This window comes from Prinia subflava, chromosome 2 (genome assembly GCF_021018805.1).
Source record: "Prinia subflava isolate CZ2003 ecotype Zambia chromosome 2, Cam_Psub_1.2, whole genome shotgun sequence".
Taxonomy (NCBI): Eukaryota; Metazoa; Chordata; class Aves; order Passeriformes; family Cisticolidae; genus Prinia; species Prinia subflava.
This window is the reverse complement of record NC_086248.1, coordinates 44,018,179-44,035,367: the sequence shown is the minus strand read 5'-3', so window position 1 is coordinate 44,035,367 and position 17,189 is coordinate 44,018,179. Positions and strand designations below refer to the sequence as shown.

Below are 17,189 nucleotides of genomic sequence, written 5' to 3'. Positions count from 1 at the left end.
GTGCTGCTCAGGGGTAATGTTTTCCACTGGCTGTTACCCAAGGAGTTGTGGATTGCATGGATCAAGTCACTCAACCTGAGTTTTCACAGATCATGTAGTAGTTATCCCTGGTTTGTGCTTGGTTTGAAGGTGTTCAGGACTCCCAGTTGACCCCTGAGGTTAAGATAAGCTAAAGTGAAATAACATGTGGGATAAACTGCCCTGAAATTCTGGGCACCCAAAGAGAGTTTTTGACTTTAAACTCCTGTATTTTGTTTCTTTTTCAGTCCAACCTGGGGATACCACCTCCCTCTCCCACCTGGATGCTGACTGACACAGGTGAAGCCTTCACCCCTCTTTCCAATGGGTCCACTGAAAGCACTCAGGAGCAAATGGTCCCAGCTGGAGAGTGGGGCAGGAGCACAAAGGCCAGAGCCCTGTAGCTGGAAAGGAAGATGGGGTGAGAGGGATGGTATCCCTCCCCTGCCCCACGCAGGACGAGCATTTCCCGCCTTGTGCACTGAACAAGGTACAAGTCCTGTGGGAAAACCAGTGTGAGATTCTGCTAGCAAGGGCTGCTCCCGAAGCTAAGTGTGGACAAGGTTAATTAATTCTGTCTCTTCATAAGTTTTTTTGGTGCTTGACATTTGAACCTTGCTTGCAATGCAGTAATGCAGGGAGAGAGGTGAGTGTGTGTGAGTGAGTGAAAGTGGTGTCAGCATTTTGATCAGAACAAGGTTTCCATTTGATGCAGACACGTGTCCAGCCTGGTACCTGTTTGTTTTCAAGTGATGCGAAGGCCCACTCAGTTCAGCAGAGTTCTGGGGGCCCAGGCTTTTAATAGCATGTAGTATTAATATCTGGCAACAGATGAGAGTTAATACATTGTGTTTAAATCTGGGATGAGTTGTTGACCAGCTGTGGTCTGTGTGCAGAGATAGCAAATGCTTTTCTTTGGATAATGTCAATTCCAGCCTGCAAACCACATGTGGGTCAGAGGCAGGACTGAAGACCAACAAAATAAACCCATTTAATCCTATGAAGCTGTGTCTCTCCTGCAGAGCATTTGGTGCAATTGTCCTCTAGTGATTTAAGCATTTCAAAAAGTTCTGGGTGAGATTGCTCTTTTTTCAGTGCAGCATGTCAGTCAGTGCTGGTGGGAGGTTTCTGCCCTTCTGTCTGCACCAGAGAGGTAAATTAGGTAAGCAGAGGCATGAATTATTTGCATGAAGCTGAGGTGGCGAATGTGTTATCTCAACAGCGGAAAAGGAAATGGTTCTCTATAGATTATTAGTTACTGAAAAAGCAAAGGCATGTCTTCTGTTGCCACCACACCACTGGTCTGACTGTTGAGTAGATATGGATCAATATACCCCCTTCCTCCTCAACCCTCTTGCTCTTCACATTTTCACTTAGGCTGAGGTGAAGAGGTTTCACTTTAATTTATGTCATTCTTGTATTGCCAAATGGCATGCCAGGGCAACCGATCCGGGTGTGATCTGACTCTCTGTTGTGTGCTCTCACATGCAATCCCCTCGTGGGAAAACGCTGAGAGAAAATGGAAATTTAAGCTGTGCACCTAGCCACTGTGGTTTTTTGGGTTTTAATAGTGCTTCGTTTGTAAGGTCCTTCGGGCAGAGAGAGTTTGTGTTGAGTTCAGGGCAGTCATAGCCCATAAGTGAGGATTTCTAAATATTATGATATTGCAGATAGTACTGTAAGCAGCTTGTTCTCTCTATGAACAACAAACAACATGCAGTTACAGATCAAAGGATCTCAAAACAAGGTACAAATATTAGTCCTACACCGCAGCCTGAACAAGTCTTGTACCTATTCTACAAATGAGTCGGGCGCTGTATGGGAAGGTCAACTGACTTGTTCCAGACCTCACTACTACCTCCACTAGTTAGTGGAGGTACCAAACCACAACACAGCCATCTTGGCTCCAGGGTCCTTGTCTTTATTGCTTCGCTCTGGCCTTGAAGTACTGAAGTTTTTAGATTAAAAATAAAAAGTTTGTCTTTAGACCTCCATTGTTAGATAAGCTTGATCTTGAATATATTTGCCTGTGCAGATACTCATCGCTGCCTTAGTGTTTAGATTGATCTAAATAATTACACCGAAAATTAACTTCTAAAAAATGTAGTAAGAATGGCATCAACTAGTATTTCCACTCTTAAACACCCCAAATCTGGAGTAAATGAGAACCTAAGTCTGGGTCCATCTCTTGATGTATTTTTGAAGTCAGACTCACACAGGGTTGAGGCATTTCCTTGAGGCTAATGAATGCAGAGGGAGATAATGGGCAAGAGACCAGTGGCAAAGAACTGAGATTTAACGTGTTCAAGTGTAGCAAGGCACTTAGAGTGTTTTGCAGGGGTGTGTGCTGCTTCAGGAAATGGGTTTAATGGTCAGGGAGGGCCCTTGTTTTCCAGCCTCCTCATTTTGGATGAGTAGCTAAGATTTTGAAGGAAATTGGAGAGCACTCTGCCTCCATTAAGGTTTGTCCCCTCTGCTCCTCTGCCTGCCTCTCTGCTCACTAGCAGGATAAGGATAATCCTGCCCTACACAGCAGAAGGGCCTGAGCCATGTTGCCCATGTCCAGCAGACCTTGAACCACTTTCACCTGCAGCCACTGTTCCACCTCATCTCCTGGGCTGCTTTTTGAGGTCAAGCAAGACCAACAACAGTGCAGCAAACGACACAGTCATTCATGAAGATTGATCTAGAGGGGATTACAAACTCAAGGAGATCTGAGGGAGAAAGGAAATCTGCACATAGTTGCTATGTAAGTCATAACTTCATCTTAGAAATACTCAAGTATTTTATGAACAAGTCTCCCAGTGATTTGTGGCATGTGGCTTCCAAGAAGGGCAATAGGAACTGAGGTATCCCCCGGGAGCTATGCTGAACTCCTCCTGAATGGCTCCTGTCAGTCACAGCCCACGTAGGGACACTGGGACAGCCAGTACAGACATTGGTGTGTAGCCTAAAAGCTGGGTGTTTATAGCAAACACATGTAAAGATAGCAATGCTCATCTGGAAATCGACTGCACAGCTGGGCACAGGGGTTACTGTTGAGACCACAAGCCTTTGGAGCCAAACTAGAGCAGCTTCCCAAGGGCCATGGATGTACCTGCCCTGCCCTTCCCTTGCTGCCATCTGTAATCATGGGCCCAATTTTGGTCAAAGACTAGCGGCCAATCTTGCTCAGGGCCAGCCCAGGAAAGAATGGGGATGGACAAGCACCTGCTGCAGCTGCCCAGTTTGTAGCTGCCAGGCTGGGCCCCAGTTCTGGGACATCATTGCAAGGCAACAGGGCTGAAGAAGGATTTTAGGACAAAGGGGATGTAGGAAAAGAGTCCCAACCCTGGGATCCTGGCTCTGCTAGCTGGAGTTCTGGGTAGGGCCTCTCAGGGTGGCACTGAGGTTGTGGCTCTCAAGATGGCTTATTGCCCCTCTGATTGGGTTGTGAGGGTTTTGGCAGATTGGGATGCTCTGCTGAGAAAAAGCCCTCTGGTTGTCACCTCTCTCGTTTCTCTGTGCTTAAAGTGTATTTTTTCAGTTTGCAGTGTCAGGGGGCTGGGTGCACTGTGAAGCAATTTGGATTCTGCATTGATAAGGCGAGTGCAAACTGTCCCACAGCTCTCGAGAGCAGAATCAAACTGAAACTTACCACTCAGAGTAGAAAGCACATAACACCCACAGCTACAGACATGCACAAATTGCTGCAATATAGGTTAGAAAAGGAGCCCTGTTCTGCACCCTCTGGTCTCATTAAAAACACGCACACAACACTAAATCTTCACTGAATGACTACAAGCACCAGCGCGTGTTCCCTCACAAACACCCAACTTGCTTGTAACGGCTTATTAAAAAGGCAAATTTTCACTTTTCATGTATTCTTGCTCCCCTTAGCACCTGGTTGCAGTTTCTACAACATTTTTAACTTCTGTTTTTTTCATGACTGGTTGCAAGTAAAGTGAGACCTCTCTGGGACACCACCCAGCCTGGTTAACTGGGTCCCTGCATAGGGACACGGCTCCAGCATGGCCGGAAGAAACCAAACTTCCCTCTCTTAGTAAAGCATTTCTGCAAGGGCCTTCGAGGCTGACAAGAAGAGCAGATCAAGTCTGTAAAGATATACAGAAGCTGTCCCTTAAAAACAAAAGGTCATCTAAATACACAAGGTAGACTAAGAAGGTGAAGGTGGGGGAAAAAACGTTTCCTGGAGTTCACAGAGGGACAGTTCTCACGCAGAAAATTTTGCCATAGGAAAGCTGCAGGGAGACTGGGACCTATGATATCCTAGAAATCACACACAAAATGCTGCCTGCCACACTCCTCTTCCTGCCCAAAAGCTGACCACTGCTTTGCTCATTTAAATTAGGACTTAGTGTGTAAAACTTAACTGGTAAAGGCAGGAGTGTTGGGTCTCCCTAACCCCAAGACTGGTATCACATTGTGACAGCTGTCCTCAGCACAGGGGAACTGGGAAAGAGGGTTTCAGCCTCTGATTTTGCTGTGTGTGGTTTCAATATTGCAGGAATCGCTTCTCTTCCCAGTGCAGTTGTAGGCACTTTGGGGCAGGAATGCTGTAAGGAATCTCACTTGGTCCTTGGATAAGGAAATGATCAAGGACTTGCTTATTCACAATTAATCGAGAAAAAGAGCTGAAAGCCTTTATTAATCATTGCACAATAAGGAAGTCATACTGGTTTTGCTCCCTTCAATAGGGCTATTTGGTCACACCTACCTAAGTGGTTTGGCATCCCAACCATCCCTCTGCGTGCAGCTGGGGAGGAGGAAGGAAGGGCCACTGCACCCAAATGTCACCAAGGTACCTGGCTGACACCTCACAGGGAAGAGAGAGCTCTGAGTGTCCATCTCCCTTTCCTGAAGGGCCAAGCATCTCTTTTTAGACATCTCTGCCCAGAGCACACACCAGTGCTGCCTGCTCCCATGCTTTGGGCACAGGTTTCTGCCCCAAGCCCTGGCATCAAAAAGGAACAGAAATTCATGCCCTGTGCCAGAGTTCCCCCCTGCCAGCTGCAGGGCTCCCTGCCAGGGAGGGTCATCTCTTGGGGGCATGTGCCACCCTCCCAGTGACTGCAGATCCTTGCCCCTCTACTGGGCTTCTGCTCCCTTGTTCACCTATTGTGGCAGGCAGTCTGTGTAACACCCAGCTCCAGAAAGTAGTTTGTGGCTAGATGTGATGCCTGGCAGGTGCCTCTGAAGGGCCAAGAGACAGATGTTCAGTCTCCAGGCTTTGGCTGGCCCTGGAAAAGGGTGCTGAGGTGATGTCTCAGGGGCCTTCACTAGGTGAGCTTGTGCAGACTGAAGTTTGTAGAGCTGAACAGCTTGAGCCAGCAGAGCCTGTGCTGCCTGGAGGTGGAAAGCATCATCCCAGGCAAACCTGGGCTGAGTTTTCCTGTGCAGAGCACCATTGAACCAGTGCCAAGCTGCAAGCTCTCATGGTGGAACTAAGGACACTTTGACTTTGAAGCAGAAGGCAATGTCTGCTTGCACACACCTCCAAGCAGACACCTGACCCCTTCATCATGGGACAAGAATACAACTTTACATCAGAAGTCAGCAACTGGGCAGCAGGGTCTCAGTGAGATGTAATGGCCCCTCTCCCATTTGGCTGCCACAGTGAATTGCTGGGAAATGTTCCCCAACCTCTTAAAGATGAGTGAAAGCAGTCATGCAACATGTTGGAAACTATCACTGATGGCAGTTGGTACAAAGGTGGCCTTGACTGGTGTGCCAATGTGCTTTTTGCCAGCTCTTCCATGTGCTTCTTGTGAGAATGAGAAGGGCACCAGCCATGCTAGTTGCAGGATGAGTCTGTTTCAACATCTCATGAAAAATTAAACACTTGCGATTTTGGGAAGTGCCACGTCTTTGACAAAAGCTCTTGTTTTTCTGCTGTTCAGGTGAGACTGTGCTGAAGTTGCCCAAATGTCAACTTTTTCCCCCCACATCCCAGGCCAAGCATCTGCCTTTTCCCTGCCAGCCTACCCCAACCCCGTGCAGAGGAGGGAAACCTCCCTCTCATTGCCAGGGCGGCTGCTTTGATGCTGGGAGTGAGTTTTTCTTTAGCCACCATGACAGCCTATGTTTTGCAGATACCTGCCCCATGATGGGCACATTCCTCAGCTGCACCGCATCCACTCAGCTCTGGCTCACGCAGTAATTAGGCAAGTGTTTCCTGGCTGCCTTTAATTACAGCCACAACTATTTCCCTCACTCTAATGTAACACCTCTGAATGACAGCAAAGGTTTTGGGCCGCATCCCACATGGTTCCAGCACGTGTTGAGACGTGGCTGTGCACTGGCAGCCACCAATTCGAACCCAAAGGGCTCATACCCCCTCAGTGAGTCACATTTTTCATTTTCGACCTCAAGGCCATAATTGCCCACACTGGGAATTAGCGGTGTCTCCCCAGTACCCGGCCGAGAAGCACCGGGCTTTATAAACCAGCCAGAAGGGCAGGTTCCTCCCTTAAATCTGTGCTTAAGCCTATCTCAGCTGTAATCCACCCTGTCCTGTGGCAAAGCAGCTCAGCTGGCAAGGCCACATTGCCCAACACGTTTGGCCCCTCAACATTTTCGCACTGATGGCGGTGAGATGGGCGTCGGGCCTGCCCGCCCACGGGCAGCCAGCGGCTCCGCACTGGGGCACGCGGCCTCGCTGGCCTGGGCTTTGTGGCAGCTCCCAAATCGATGAGCTTGTCCCCCTGCCCCTTGCTAACGCTGCTGTGGTCATCTGACCTGGTGGTGGTGGTGTTGCCGTGGCTGAGTCCCGCTGCATTGCTGCTCGGAGCACAGGCCGTCAGCGGCTCCCAGCCGGCTTGAGGCCCGCCAGGAACCAAGGCAGCAGCTGCCGCGCCCGGCCTCACGAGGCTGTGATCTATAACGTGCATTGTCTTTTTATGTAATGTGTTTTATTAAACATCTTCTAAAGCTTACAAGTGTCCCCAGGACATAACTCTCCAGCACAATGTAACGCTTTGCCAAGTAATGAAGTATGATTTATGGAGGTAATGGTTATCCTATGTTTTTTTAAAAAAATTATTACAGCAATAGCTCTGTCGAATATAGGAATATAACATGCTGCATTTGGCACGTTTATGACAACAGTGCTCTGGTTTTCTTAACTCCACAGTTTGGTATTGGCAGTATTTCAAATTCTTGAGACAGATGTTTAAATGAATTTTTTTAAGAGGACAGTGAAGTACTTTTAAAACATCATACGGCGCTGAGTGTCTCAATATGCGCAGGAACTTTATTTCTTTAACATTCAGGTAGGGCAGGGCAGCACATGGCCTCTCTGGTTTAGATCTCACAGTAAATGATGGAAGTAGCAAATGTTGAATTAGGTTTCTGGGGCATCCTGGCCTGCTGTTATTCTTGGGCTGAGGTGGGGAGTGAGGGGCGGACACTTGACCTTCCCTGGATTCAGTGCAGTGTTCACATCTCCTTTGTGAGCACTTACAACAGATCCACGTTTGTTTTGAATGCAGTTCCCACCATGCTGAGGCAGGACTAAGTGGTCTCACACTGACATTTTGAGCGTGTCATTGTGGTCCCAGTGGTTAGGGTTTCAGGCCAGAAATGACAATCATTTGGAAAAATGTAAATGAGAACCCTGGTCACATATCTCTGAGGCAGATAGCATTCAAGTATTTCCATTGAAACACTGAAAATTCTTGTCTTTTTTTTTTTTTTTTTTTTTTTTAAATGGTACTGGCTGAAACTGAGGAAACCTCTGTACAAAATGAAGCCAGGGTATTCAGCTCTGGCGTTGCTGTTTGCAGCTTTCAATGAGGGAAAATCAGAACCCACAAAGACAAGAGTCAGCATTGCTGAAGACACCATCGTCCCTGGTGTACCAGCACTGGGGCCACAACCAGGCTGCGCACTCAGCTGGTGCAGAGAGATTGAAGACAAGGGAAGCATCAGTAAAGCAATGAACACTTATATTTAATTTACATTTGACAATTTGCACATAAATAATGATGTAAACCAATACGTAAACATATGATAGTTTGTTGTTCTAGCAAAGTAAAAAGCCTGTTAACTTTGGTCAGAGTCTTTCTTAAGAGAGACAAACCCCCAAAACACTGTTGATTGTTGCTACATTCACATGTAAAACGTCTAAGGGGAGTGGGAAACAGTAAAGAGAAGTAACAATTCTTAAAGCTGATGCATATAAATTCTTGTAAATTTTGTATCAAATACAAGAAAGCACTACAGGCAATAATAGGAAAAGTGTGTGTCCAGTGACAGAGTAGTGATACTTTGGTTTATCCTACAATTAAGTACTATATTTATGAACTATTGCTACATTTAAAAGATGTCAGCCTCGCAATTGGCAGGAGTGGAAATGTAATGAACTGGAGTCCTTCAAAAGCTGTGTTGAGAGACTTGTATTTCAGGATTGTTTGTTTTTTTACCAGAAGGCATTAAGATGAAGTTTGCTGGAAAAAAACAGACCACTGAATCCTGAATTGTTGGGGTGGACTTTTAAAATTTTTTTAAGAACATAACCAGACAAAAAGGGATACATGGAGGAGAGGTGTGTAATAATGCTACTTATGTTTGTGTGAGTTGACTGTGCAACTCATTAGTGGCAGGGCACAATGAGACAAGGCCTTGTCACGCCTGACTGCCATCCTGCCCTTATTATGATTTGTGACCACATCATGCACAGGTCATATTTGGCTTCAAGTTCTTTCAGTTACATTTTTTGGCTGGCTGTTGACTGACCACCAGCCTCCTTCCCCCCCAGAGGAGACTGGCAGGAGATCAGGGGACTGAAGGAGCCCTGGCCTGCAAACAGGGTCATTCCCACCAAATTCACTGAGATCCCACACGTGGATGCATGATGATGTCTCTCACGTGTTTGCAAGTTTCAGCTTTGCCTTCAGCTATGCATGTGTATTTGCAAGTGATAAATGCCTTGGTACAACCTTCTGGTTTTGAGGTCATTGGTTATTTGCAGAACTGGGATAACAATTCTTTTTCACACTTAGATGAAAAATAGGTTTTATTACATGGTTTGGCTCACAACTTAAGTGGTATAAATATATATACATATACATATATTGTATAGTGGTATAAATATATCTATAAATATACATGTATTCTTTGCTACACCTCAAACGTCACCATATCATCTTTGGGCTTAGCAAAACAAAAAGATAAAAGGACGTGCATTCTATCTTTCCCTGTGCACATTTTGGTTTCTTCTCTAAAGTAGCAAAGCATTTAGGTAAAACAGCATTGTCTGCACCACTGGACACAAGCACTGAGGTAATTGTTGTTCAACAACTTTGCAATGCCCTTTTCTTCTTTAATTAAATTAACCACAAAATGTACAAACACAAATACTGAGAAAAATCTGAGTCGTACAGAAAGGAAGAAAAAAATTTATGTGCCAGGAAAGGACTTTGTTCCCCACTTCTACCCAGGCAAAGTGGGAGAGAAAAATACAAGTAAAACTGAACCCCTTCTTTCTCAGGGAATCTGACCATCTTTTTTTATCCCTGGAAGGCTCTGGCCAAAAAAAAACCCCAAAATAAAACAAAAATACGAAGAAAGAAATCTGCCCAAACCCCCCTTTTAGGCAGAATATTATTTGTGTCTTTGCTTTTCAATTGCTTTTGGAAACAAAAGAATGTAAGTGAGATTTTATTTTGGAAAAGCCACTTTAAGCTCATGTGTTCCTTTGGTCTTAAAGTTACCTGACAATGTGTGGGGCTGGAGCTGTGTTCTAAAAATCTGTGGTATTGTCCATGGCAGGTTGGTGTTTGCTGTGCCACATCTGTTCCAGGGAGAGCTGCAGGTAGAAGAATCTTTCTCCTCTCCTTAGAGAGGCAGGAGAAAAAGTTTCTTCCCTGCTTGCTGCTAATCTGGGTTGTTGGTTTGTTGGTTTTTTTTCCTTTTCAATTCCCAGTGGGGTGATTTGCTCATGAAAGTACACAGCATTTTTTTTCAAACCAACAGATCTAGGATTCTGTATGTCACATGTCCAACTTTGGCAATACGAAAAACCACATTTGTTTAAAAGACATTGGTACATAAAACACATTTATGGAAACCCTAATCTTAGGTTCTTAAAACAGATGTGCAGAAAAGAATATCTACAAAGAATGGCCATAAAACAAAAAATAAAAACATTTAAAGTAAAAATTACAATGAATTTTCCAGTCATTGTAAACATTTTCCTAATTATTGCTTTTAGAATGATTAATTGCATAATAAATTATGAAGTACTACCATTGAAAAAATAATTATGGATAGATGATTGTCTCTTAGTAACTGGCGAGGCAATGCACAGTCCATTGCCCCTTTTTATGCCCTGAGAAAACAGTAACTTTGGAGTTCCTTCTTTCAGCTGGAGAGCGTAGGGAGACTACTGTAAGCCAAGATTGCTTTGCAGCATTGAAACTATGTACAAGCAACTGCTACAGGCACCCTGACTTGCCAAGTCATAAATAAAAAAAAATCACTTTGCCAAAAAGTCTTAAGGGTCCATTGGTTCAATTGTTTCTTGCTTGACCTTTACAGGTAACAGAGGTAGTGGGTGACCGTGAGGCAACTTCATAACTGACATATCTGACGACTCGTAAAGGTTGCATCCTGAGGAGATAAGCCCATTTCCCAGGTTCCTCTGCAGAGAGACTTTCAGATTAGCTCCTTCCATTTCCCTCCTGAGCATGGTCTCCACGATCGAGGTCAAGTCGATATTGTCCTCCACTTCTTCCAGCTTGTCAGCATTGTCACTGATGTCGAACTTCTCGATCTCCTCATTGATTCGGTTCAGGTCCTCCATGGAGAGCCCGGAGGCCGGGGCGACAGGGCAGTTGCCCTTCAGGTGGACCTGGAGGCTGCAGAGGTGAATGTAGCTCTTGTGGCAGTGGATGCATTTATGGGGGCGTTCCCGGGTGTGGAGACGCTTGTGCAGCTTCAGGTGCACAAACTGGGTGAATTTGGCTGGGCAGAGCTTGCACTGGTAAGGCTTCTCTCCAGAGTGGAGCCGCAGGTGGGTTTTGAGATTGCTGGTGCTGCTGAACCGCTTGTGACAAACCTAATGTGGGGGGCGGCAGAGAAACAGTGAATGAGTGGGAGGCAGTTTTATGGTTTAAATCACAGACACCTAGGAGGAGATGGTAGGATGAAGCAGCAGCTTTCTATATCTTCACACTTTCTCATTAAGAGAAAAAAGTCCCCACCTTTTTATTTAAATATTGCTGAATGTCATTTTGAGTGTGACCGATGGCAAAACTGTATCAGGCAGATGTTGCTCTAGCAGGCTGCAGGCAATCGTGCTGTCTCACAGACGCTGCTGCACCAGGGCTGGGCCAGGCTGTGGTGCAGATTCCGGCCCTGAGCAGCCAAGGGTTTGTCCCTCAGCCCTCCCTGCACACTGTATGAGGTGTGCAAAGCCCTGCTGTCCCTTCGGTCTCAGAAGGAATCATCTCTCTCTCTGTGTTACATACCTGACACTCGTGGGGTTTTTCTCCTGTGTGTACCAGATAGTGCTTCTGGAGGTGAGCCAGCTGCGTGAAGCCCTTGTTGCAAGTCTGGCATTTAAATGGTCTCTCTCCGCTGTGTACTCGGAGGTGCACCTAGGGAGAGACAAAGCAATTAACAATTTGCAGTTTCCAGTACTACAACAAAAGTGCTTTCAGATGTTTCCTAAAGTCGGCGGAAGACTCCCATTGCCAAAATACAATGTTATCTAGTTAATTAGGTGGTGTCAGTATTAAAATACACAACCACGCTTTCTTTCTGGGGGATGCCGTATTAAGCCCACACGCATAACACCCTAACAAGCAAGGGAGGCCTGACCCTGCTTTTCCTCGAAAAACTACAGGGAGAAATCCGAGCCATCAAAGAAGGCTCCTGTCTTATTCACCACTGCCTACCTTCAGATTGGAGAGCTGGCCAAAGGTCTTGGAGCAAACATTGCATTCGTACTTGATCTTCCCATTCTGCTTTTTCAGTGGGTATGGGAGGGTTTTGTAACCGGTCACATTCCTCTTACTTTTAATGAGATTCATGGCTTCTTCACCGCCGGTGGCAGCCAACACCACTGAGGTAGGTTTAGGTTGCATTATGTGTTCTGAACTGGCTGCTGTACCAGCGGTGGGGGACCCACTGGTAGGGCTGCATGGCTTGTCCTTCATGCTGGCAGCAGCGCCCGTGATAGAGAAGGCACTGTTGGGTGCTGGTATGAGGAAGTCTCTCGGATGATCAGGCTGCAGCAGTCGACGGCCTCCTTCACTGGGCAACGAGCTGGGGAGCGTGGCGGGGTTGAGCATGTGGTGGGAAAGGCTACCTCCGCTGAGCAGGTTGCCATAAAGGGGGTACATCCTTGGGAAGAGATTGAAATTGTTGATGCCGTTGATATTGTTCAAAGCGCTCAGGTTATTACAGCTCATATTGAATGGAGGTAACAGAAATTTGGGGTAATGGGGATTATAGGATGGTAGAAAGGCAGGTGAGAGGTGGCCAGGGGGTGCATATCCAGGATAAGACCCCAACCCTTCTGAGCCATATGATCCGTTCAAGTAAGAGTATGGCTCTCTGTGCTCTTGGGAAGTAGGTGCCAGAGGCGAAACTGTGACCCCTGGACTACTGTGAGGGCTTGAACTTTTTAAACTTTGGTCTGGGCTGCTCCTCCCGGAAGGACTTGGTGTAGTAGATGCCTGGATGGGCGAGTGAGTAATGTAGCTGGGTCTGTCCATGCCATATGCTAAGGAAGCTTTCAAATAGTCTTCTGGAATGTGAGGTCGGATCGGGTAGACAACTCGAGGGAAGAAACACCTCTCCGGGCTATAGTTCTTACGTAAATCATCCAAGTCTTTTTCTGGAGTAACTGGTGAAATGTTGGTCTGAAAGAAGTCTTTTCCTTTAGGAGGATTGGATTCCATTTTCAGGATTTCTTTCACACTGTGCTCCTTCTTTGGGACGCTTTTCTGATAAAGCTCATCTTTATCAGCACTGTGCTGCTTTGGATTAACGTGGGTTTGTGCTGAAATACAAAGACAAGATAATGATTATTTAGATATGTCACTGGCATTATTATCTCTTTTCAAAACAGAATCTAACCCCTACAAGTTTTGTGGGAAGGAAGGGCTACTCTCAGGGATGAGCAATCATTCAACTTGCCAGAAAACTATATTGTTGTGTGAAGAAATGCCTGCTGGTATTAAGTGTTAATAAAAAGCATTGTTAATTTAAGGGATACCGACCAGTACATAGAGATCTGGATGATGATGCATTTGCAAAGTGCCAGCCTCCACTCTGCAAAATGATTTCACCTTTCTTTCCCCTTAAATTTGCCTAGCTTCGCCATTGAATGTCTCTTTAAGCAGTATTTCTAATAAACGTGGTAACAAGCATTTGTTCACAATGCAGGTTTAACTGAAGGACTGTGCAGAACACAAGCTCCCAGAAATGTTCCTCAGTAAAATAACAAGGCATGACAAATCGGGTTTTGCCAAACCGCAGCAGTCACTTCACCAGCCAGTTCAATTACTTACAGTACCAAAAAAACCATGGCTGGCTAAGATGAAAGCCTTCTTCAAAGAGAAGGTATTCTCCATCAGTAAACAGATCATTACTCATTAAATATACTGCTTAGGAACATCTACAACAAAGCTGACTATTTACTGCAGATTTCTGTGGCATTCAGTCTATGCAAAACTCCTCTGCTTACAGCTGTATTTTATAAAAAAATGCTGAAGCAAAGCAAAAGGAAGCAAGACTGGTTGGCTCCAGCTTAAGTTGAAATGTGCTTTAAAAAAAAAGTTAAAGAAATATGTATTTAGAAGGAAATAGAAGCTAGCATACATTCATCTCAGTTCAGCACATACTCTATTTGTATTCAAAGACCTTGCTGTCTGGACATGATACAATCATAACAGCACACTGAAAGATGACTAGATGACTTCTGTAGAAAACCAAATCTGCCTTTATCTTTGTTACATAATCTTGATTACTTGTAAGATATTTTATTATGGGGGGGAAAACTACAAGAAAGTTTCATAATTATAGTTAGTTAGTGCAAGGCTTTCCATCAGGAGGTATAAGCAAACACCAGTAGGTACGTGACTCGAAAACACTCCAGTCCTTTAGAAGCATTTCTGCTTCCATGACAGACTGTTCTTACTTCACTATCTGAGGTGAGAAACAGTTATTTCTGATTTTTGGAGCATCATCTGAACCAAGTGAGGAACGTGAGAACAGGCAATGACCACACTGCTTTCAACACAAATTCTTTGCTTCACTATTCACTACCCTGATGAAATCTATCATTTGGCAACATTACCCTATAAGGCAAAGAAACAGCCATTTATTAAACGTATCCAAGAAAACATCTGCTTTCAAAGCATGCTTCTACTTACAGCAACCCACTTTACAGTAGCATCCTTTTTGAAATGGCATTAGACTAGTAACAAGCAAATTTAGTTTAAGATTTTTAAGTGGTTTCTCTATTTTCAAGCTCCAATGAAATGCAATTGAACAGTTAAGTTCAGTTAAAATATTTATGATAAAATTTGAAAGTGTTGTACAGCAAGCATGTGCACACATAAGCACACAGATCGCTTCCCAATTACTTCTCTTGGTGTCCAAAATTTAATGCAGAGCTGTACAAAAAATAAAGTAATAACACATCGTGTTTTCTGGCTTTAAAAAACATCTACTTTCTTTGGTAATTTTGTCTGTACTCCTGGAGGGGTAACTCATTTTCTAAATGTCAACCAGATTTTTGGGCATAGCACAGAGGTGCTACTAGGTTCAAGAAGCTCCACAATGGCACTGTGGATATTATCTGTATCTTCTTATCAGCTGCCTTTCACCACAGCAGTGTCTCAGAGCAAACATTCCTGGTGACACTATCAGCATCGGGAAGTATCAAGACCAGGCAGTACTGAAAACTGGGCAGAGAGGTGGGAGGCAGGACTTGTGAAGCCTTGCAACAGGAAAAATAAATAAATACCACCTTATCAGGCCCATATCAGTTTCTCAGTGGGGTCTGTCAAGCAGGAAGCTCAAGCTGACACTTTTCTCTTTTAAAGAAAAAAAACCCAGGGGGAGGGGAAGAGAAAAGAGAAAAGCTGGTGGTGCTGGAAAAGTGATAGAGAAACTGGGGCTACTTCAGCTGGAGAAACAGCTCTCACTCCCAGTCACAAGGTTAAACAAGAGGCTGGGGATGTACGTGCCTTATGTGCAGGAGTAAGCCCAGGAATGACAGAAAGGAAGCTCATGCAGAGATTGTAACTTTCTTTGTGCAACAATCCCATGCTCTCTCTTGACTGACTAAAGGTAATTGCTCTTTTCTTCCCTTCTGAATTTACCCAGTAAAGCTGTCCCTCCTACTAATTTCCATGTGTAGTCAGAAGTTGTGATATTTAAAGATTATTTTTCAAGTCTAACTGTGACAGTGCTCTTTAGTTTGCAAGCTTGGTCCATAAATCTCCTCTTGGCTTTTTCCCTTATTACCTGAGCACAAGGGACACTTGGGAACCCCAGAAATATCAAAACATAAACAAGCACGTCAGCACTGTGTAAAGTAGGAGAACGTAATGTCCAGGGCCAAGGAGAAGTTCCTAAGTTTTACACTGAAGGTGGATTTAAACCAGGGCTGAAACTGACTGAGAGGTTTACAACCTTTCTTGTTGCTCTTAAATGAGCCATACCTCAAAGTTAAAGAGATACATTTCTTATAAACAGATTTTTTTGAACTTGTGATCTTAGATTTAAGTTTTTACCAATCAGAATGTTTCCTTTTCACTCTTGAAATGCATTTCTCCCACCCCATATACATGCACACACACACACATTTTTTATTTATATATATATATATATATATATATATATATATATATATATACAGTAAATACAGGCACATACTCTTCCAAGATCTGTCTAGTTTCTGTGGTCAGACAGACACACAGAAAAGAAATTCATGACAAAACAAGAATGGTCCAGGTGCATTTTTAGGTTACTGATCTATGGGGTGGGGAGAAAGAAAAAAACCTCAGATGTGCCTCATGAGGAGCCTGATCCACTTCCAACTGAGGTCAACAGATTATTTGCTCAGATCTGAGATTAGTGAGTGTGTGCAAGAGGAAAAGGGACAAAACTCCTGTTACTTTTAAGTATTAATAAAATTTGAGTGAAGGAGCGGCCTGAAGTCACTCCAGTGTGGGTGTTCCTGCTACAGACTGCTGTAGAACCATAGATTTGGCTCTCAGTTCCTGTGCTCTGAGCTGTAGCCTGAGAAACATTTCATAAAAACAATGATCTGTTCTTTTCTAAAAACTTGAAAAACGGCTGTAGGCAGACAGTAATTTCATTAGTAATTTCAGGAGTGAGATGGTACCGAACACTTCGAGTGGTGGAGCTTAATTATGCCAATTCACATTTTCGATCTAAATTAAGCACCTCTTTTGCTAGTAGAAAGAGAACCTCGAAGTTGTGAAGCAGGCAAAACAAAGACTGTTTCCACTCAAAATGAGATCGGAGACCAACATTTAGAAGTACATAATTTGATCATCTGTTTTCTAAATGTGTCCGTGGCAGTGTGACATGCCTTTGAAAACTTTTTGCTCAGAGAAGTTCTTTCTGGGAGCCTTCAAATGATTCTCAATATTAAGACAACTTCAGCCCCCAAATTCTGATTTTGTGAAGACAACCTCTCATATAATTTAAAAATCATTTTCCTGAGCCCTTTTGAACATTCCAGGAGGCATTTTTTTAAGCAAGTGCAGATGTTTCCTCTCAACCCAAACAGAAAAGCTTCAAAACCAGAAAGTGAAACTGCCCATAAACAAAAGGGAAAGCAAGCGACAGGGCTGAACTAACGGCCAGCATGTCAGGGCCAGAAGGAAGAAGAGAAGAATAAATTGCATTTAAGAAAAAAGCCTTAAAAAGTTAATCTTCATAGAACCAGAAACATTTTAAATAATGTCTAGTTAAACCTGTTAATGAAACAAAAAGATTGCCAAATATTTTGTATATATGCAAATTATCTTTCCCCAGCTTGAACTTTTTTTCTGAAGTGTGACCAAAAGATGTCACCTGCCTGTACTTGACTGAGGAGACAAACATGACACGAGCAGCAGGAAGTTGCATCATATGATTGCAATATATGAATATTATTATCAAATAGTCATGTCCTGAGTCAA

At 44.2% G+C, this 17,189-nt stretch overlaps 2 protein-coding genes across 6 annotated transcripts in view; one reads left to right on the top strand and one right to left on the bottom strand.

The window, feature by feature from the left end:
* The window catches only part of ATG5 (autophagy related 5), a 91,356-nt gene extending 90,365 nt beyond the window's left edge, over nucleotides 1-991 (top strand). The window contains exon 8 of the mRNA XM_063389730.1: nucleotides 267-991. Within this exon, the coding sequence (XP_063245800.1) occupies nucleotides 267-313 (47 nt within the window). The 3' untranslated portion in view covers nucleotides 314-991. The remainder of the gene's footprint in view (nucleotides 1-266) is intronic.
* Nucleotides 992-7,691: 6,700 nt separating this feature from the next.
* Nucleotides 7,692-17,189, bottom strand: part of PRDM1 (PR/SET domain 1) — a 102,862-nt gene continuing 93,364 nt past the window's right edge. For all 5 annotated transcript variants that reach the window (XM_063389725.1, XM_063389726.1, XM_063389728.1 and 2 more), the window contains 3 exons: nucleotides 11,919-13,027; nucleotides 11,490-11,618; nucleotides 7,692-11,077 (listed from right to left, as the gene is read on the bottom strand). In XM_063389725.1, coding sequence (XP_063245795.1) covers nucleotides 10,514-11,077; nucleotides 11,490-11,618; nucleotides 11,919-13,027 — 1,802 coding nt within the window. In that variant the 3' untranslated portion in view covers nucleotides 7,692-10,513. The remainder of the gene's footprint in view (nucleotides 11,078-11,489; nucleotides 11,619-11,918; nucleotides 13,028-17,189) is intronic.